The sequence below is a fragment of the Glossina fuscipes genome, unplaced genomic scaffold (assembly GCF_014805625.2).
Source record: "Glossina fuscipes isolate IAEA_lab_2018 unplaced genomic scaffold, Yale_Gfus_2 60, whole genome shotgun sequence".
In the NCBI taxonomy this organism is placed as follows: Eukaryota; Metazoa; Arthropoda; class Insecta; order Diptera; family Glossinidae; genus Glossina; species Glossina fuscipes.
Window position 1 is genome coordinate 4934456 of NW_023998432.1, and position 5065 is coordinate 4939520.

The 5065-nt window shown below is 33.5% G+C and overlaps 1 protein-coding gene across 1 annotated transcript; it reads right to left on the bottom strand.

Annotated features, from left to right (window-relative positions):
• Window positions 1–2584: 2584 nt before the first annotated feature.
• LOC119637668 lies at window positions 2585–3606 on the bottom strand. The gene is made up of 2 exons (XM_038033864.1): window positions 2807–3606; window positions 2585–2730 (listed from the first exon to the last, which is right to left on the bottom strand). The coding sequence occupies exons 1-2, from the start codon at window positions 3057–3059 to the stop codon at window positions 2585–2587; spliced, it is 399 nt and encodes a 132-aa protein (XP_037889792.1). The 5' UTR covers window positions 3060–3606.
• Window positions 3607–5065: the final 1459 nt, after the last annotated feature.

The following is a 5065-nucleotide window of genomic DNA, read 5'->3' on the forward strand; positions in this document are numbered from 1 at the left end:
TGGAGAGAAAACTATCTCCCATTTGAACAAGCAGAATATAACAGAATGATATCGGTTGCTTCTAATTTAGAAGGAGACGAATTTTCAGATATGAACTTTGATGATGTTCGGGAACTATTTCGAAAACAAACTTAAAATGAGGAAGAACTAACTGAACTACTAAATTGCTCCACTTCCAATTACACCAATGGTTCCGCAAACATTACAATATTTGCTCATTTAAATTCAATTCATCTGCAAGAAGGAATAGCTTTAGGATCAATTTAGGAAATTTGTTTGCTGAAAAATTTGTTTCAGTAGTACGTAGTGGAAAATTTAAAAGAGAATTCTAAACTCTTTAGCTTCTTGTAGAAAAAGTTTGAAAGGATTGTAAGATCGAAACGGACAGTTAATTGCAACTATGTCAGATAACTTTTGTAATGGTGGAAAAATAACTAGTGAAGAGGAACTTCAACCAAATTTGAGGAAAAAAATAGATTAACTGTAATTTCTGATGAGAGTGATGACGATAATTAATTTTCATAACCATGTAAATTTGTCATGAAAACAGACCCGGCTTGACAAAGAACGTGATCGGCTTACAATAGCGCGTAAGCGAAAACTCGAATTTTAAATGTTAAAATAAAACTTGTTACAAATGTTATGAAAGGCTGGCGGATATAATCAAAGGGCTTCAAAGCTTTTTGCTTTCATTTTACTAACAATACATAATATAATTTTAAAAATTTAAGGAAAACCCAATATTTTCAATAAATTACCATTTTATTAGAAGTTTTTCTAGCTGGTGGTGATTCCAAACGTGGGCACAATTTCTGAGACTGTTAAACATTCGCCTATTGACGTGTGCGCAGAATGCAGAATGCAACTAATTTATTCATTAAATTGCATTTCCATTCCAAAAAGACAACGAACATTTGGGTAACAGCTTTTTAAAGAATACTTCGTCAGGATCGAAAACTACCTGTATTCTATCGAGGATGTCGAGGATCTTCCGTAGACGCATATGTGAGCAGATCGCCCCCATCTTTTAGCATTGGATTCTTAATCGATCAAGAAATATTTGTGCCAAATTTCAGTTACCTGTAATAATTATCGGGACTGTGGTGATTCAACAAAAGTTGTGGGTCAAATTAACTCATTTTATATGGGGAAATGTCATCAAATTATACCAAAAACTTCACCAGGTAGAGAAAAATAGTATGGAGTAAAAACAAAGCAAATCACCAAAACTCTCTATTTTAGAGTTGTGTTTGCTGAAAACTATTTGTAAAAGAAAACTATAAACAACCGTTAGGAAATGAATTGTAAATTCAAAAATTTTAAAAAAGTAATGTGTGTCTGAAATTACATTTGTGAATTGTGAAGAAAGAAAAACAAAAATTTGATAAAAGTAAGTACAATTTCTTTTTTTAAATATGGAGCTAAATTAGGCGATGTTAACCTATTTACACATTTCCGGTACAATTTATCGTAAGTTCTGTTTATGCTCGTTCATTCAGGGGGACAAGAGTGACAACCGCGGCTTTGCGGCATACTTCCGACTCGTTAACGTTATCTCAAAACGAGCAAATACGTTTTTTCTAATTGTAATGTAAATGTTTATTTTGCGCACTCTTTTAAGGGTTCTGGATTATTGAGCATGCACGTCGGATCTTTGTGATGCGTTATACTGGACAACACGTGTTTGAAATGTTCTCGTATTTTGTTTAAAAAAATCTGACGGTTCTACTGTGGGACAAGTTGCAATGATTTTTCCAGGTAGTCGTAAATTTTGGGCATGGACCATTTTTGGGTACGGCTGAAACGTCCTTTTTGTTTACCGACCTTAAACTTAAAAGCACGACACGGGGCTCCTCGATCTATTTATAAGATTCTTCTCTACATAAAGTTGCTGCTTTAAGCTGTCTGTGGAATCGTTCAATGATACCATTTGATTGGACATGGCATAGCGAAGTAGTGGTCTTGTGACTACACAAAACTACACTGATATTTGTAACCCCAAAATGCATTTGTTAGATTTGATAATGAGCCCATATACATCTAATCGTTTATGCCTAAACGTTGGAAATGCTCAATTTCATTCTGGTTGGCAATGAGACGTATCTCTATGAACACGAAAATAAAGTCTAAACCACGAAAAACTTCATCTACAAATCTTTGGTATTGCTACTGCGGTTTTATGCCTTGAAGAGCTTTTGGAATTTGATGATAAGCTTTTACTAAATCCAATTTAAAAAACAATTTGTTTTTTGGTTTGTTGATGATCTTGAACATATTGTAAAGGGTACCGGCCGGACACCATGACAGGCTTTTAACGGCTAAAATCCCTGAAAAGGACGCAAACCGTTTGGATCTTTATATAGAAAGTAGATGAGACTGATGAATTTGGAGGTCTGCAGATTCGCGGCTTAAACAAAAAATCGAGTTCCATTTTAGCAGCTTTATACTTATTAGCATCAAGCCGTCTGGGTTTACAAAACGGAAGAACCCCTATAGTAGTTAATTTGTGTATACTTGAATGCTTAATTGATTTTGAATAATTTCGGCTGTTAAGGAAGGGTTTTGTTTTAGTAAATTAGTATACTTATTTACTAAGGAAAATAATGTAGATAGCGTGACGCTGCAAATTTTGCATTGTTATCGCATCAACGGACGAGTTAGTCAAAGGATCTACTAATCGTTTTTGCTTAATATCAACCAGTAAACCACATTTATTCTGGAAACCAGCACCTAGAAATATTTGCGATTAAAAATATATAGGGAATTTCGCGTCGCAAATTTAGGTTAATATTAGAGAGCTTCTTACCAAATGTATCGATTGTAAAAGCGGATCGTTTCTTGTGACAGTGATATTTTGAAGAGGGAAGGATAGACATCGCTGCCCCGCTATCGATTAAAAACTTCAGTTTGTTTGTCGTACCAAATATAAATAGGTGGCAGAATGCATTATCCAAATTCCTATTGGATTCGAGGATTATAAATTCCCAAATTTCATCTGCTGGTTTTGCTAGATCCTTTATATCCTTAATATTCTTCGGTAACTTTCTAATTTGCAGCATTTTAAGCAAGTCTGTGCTTAATATGGAACCAGCTGATATGCATAACTGACTCCAAAGCTCTTCGATCACCTATGCATTGGACTGCCAGAACTTTATCCAACCTGAAGGCTTCGCTGAGAATGTATCTCTCAATTAAAAGTTTTTTCAATTCCTTGTACTTATTATTGGGTGGCGATTTCTATACGTAGTAGACACAAATTGGCTTTCTGCTTCGATAAACTAGCCTTCAGCGCAACTGGGCCAAAACAACGACAGCTTAATGAAGCTGGCAAATATTTCCGAGTTAGTGCTGTTTCGTTGGGTGTAATTTGTGAAGATATCGATTGAATGTTCGTCGTCTGCCATAAGCAAATCAACGAGAGTGTCTGTTTGTAGGTATAACGTTCTAGGTTGTTTATATATCATCTTGGAAGAAGGAAGTTTACAAATTAAAGCTAATAAAATTGGATAATGCTATTCAATTTATTACTAACATATATGTGCATCTGCACATACGTATATAAAATTAAAAAGAAAACTTTATATTTGTCTCTTTTTTATCAATCCACTTCCCGAAAGCAAAAATGAAATGCGAATTTTGGAAATAAAGAGTTCCAAAATTAAAATTTAGACTCTAAAAATAGAAGATTTATTACTATTTTGTTTTAACTGTTCGTTCTTTTGTCTACGTTATATATATATCGATGTACTTAAAATAAAACAAAAGAAATGCAAACAATAAACAAAAGATAAAAGTAAAACATAAAAAATTGAAATTTAAAAATAAGGTAAAAGAACATTTTGAAAGTTTAGTCTTGTGTTTTTCTATTTTAAATGCTCATTTTTGAATTTGAAAATACACAAAAAAAAGAAAAATTTAGCTGCTTTGTTTCTTCACCTCCGCTTATTATACCTACTACCGAAGATTGAGGGGTATATTCATTTTGTCAAAACGTTTGCGGCGCCCAGATGGAAGTTCTAAATCGATTTAAGTAAGACCGCCTGTTCATCTGTCTATTGTCTGTTGCCAACATTCTCTGGACCACAAAAATGAAGCAGAAATATTAGAAAGTCCTTCACGCCGGTTGGTATTAAAAATGGGCCAAATCGGTCGAAAGACACGCCCATAGCACCATGAAAACTGAGAACACCTCTGCTTTTCAAAAGGAATGAAAAATTGGTTTTTTGCTCATGACTCATAAACTATAGCAAATAAATGTACAAAAATTAAAACGCTTATTTTATGGGCAATGCTGTATCATTCGTGCATAAAAATGGAAAAAGTTGATCAGGCCAATCCTATATTAAAGTATATAAAAATTTCTTTGCTTTTTTCCAATATCTTTACAACATGCAAAAACAAGCTTCAAAAACTCTATAAAGTATATAAATTCTTGGCCAGTTTCACATTTTGAATGCACCTAAACATTTTCACCTTTCCATCTATCCATTTGTCTGTTTGCCCAACTTTGTAGTTTTTGTGGTAAACATTTTTCCGTTAGCGAAAACGAAAATATCGCCTAAAAATTTGCAAAAAGATTTGGAATCATTTTCATTCCTTTTGAAAAACAGAGGTGTTGTTAGTTTACTTGGTTCTGTGGGCGTGTCCTTTGCCCAATTTGGCCTATTTTCAACATCAATCTGCATGCAAGAACTTTCAATGTTTCCGCTAAATTTGAAGACGATAGCTTTCTTTTTATGGTCAGGAGAATGTTTACAAAAGACATTAGACAAACGCACAGACGGACAAGCGGACATGATTAAATCTATTTGGAATTTGATGCTGATCAAAAATATATTTACCTTGTGGGATCTCTGATGCTTCCTTCTGGGCGTTGCAAATATTTTGACAAAACGAAAATATACGCCCATCCTTCGGTGAAGGGTATAAAAATGCACTAAAAACTATTTACTTACACACTTCTTTGTTATAATTAATTGATAAATTTTTCCTTTATGCAGTTTTTTTTTTCCATTTGTTATAAATTTTAATTTTTTTCACTTCATAAAAACTACGTAATATATAT

Coding starts and splice junctions, on each gene's coding strand:
- LOC119637668 (XM_038033864.1), bottom strand. CDS start 3,059: ATGCTGCAAATTAGAAAGTTACCGAAGAATATTAAGGATATAAAGGAT. Junction 2,731..2,806: donor TTTTACAATCGATACATTTG/GTAAGAAGCTCT, acceptor AAATATTTCTAG/GTGCTGGTTTCCAGAATAAA.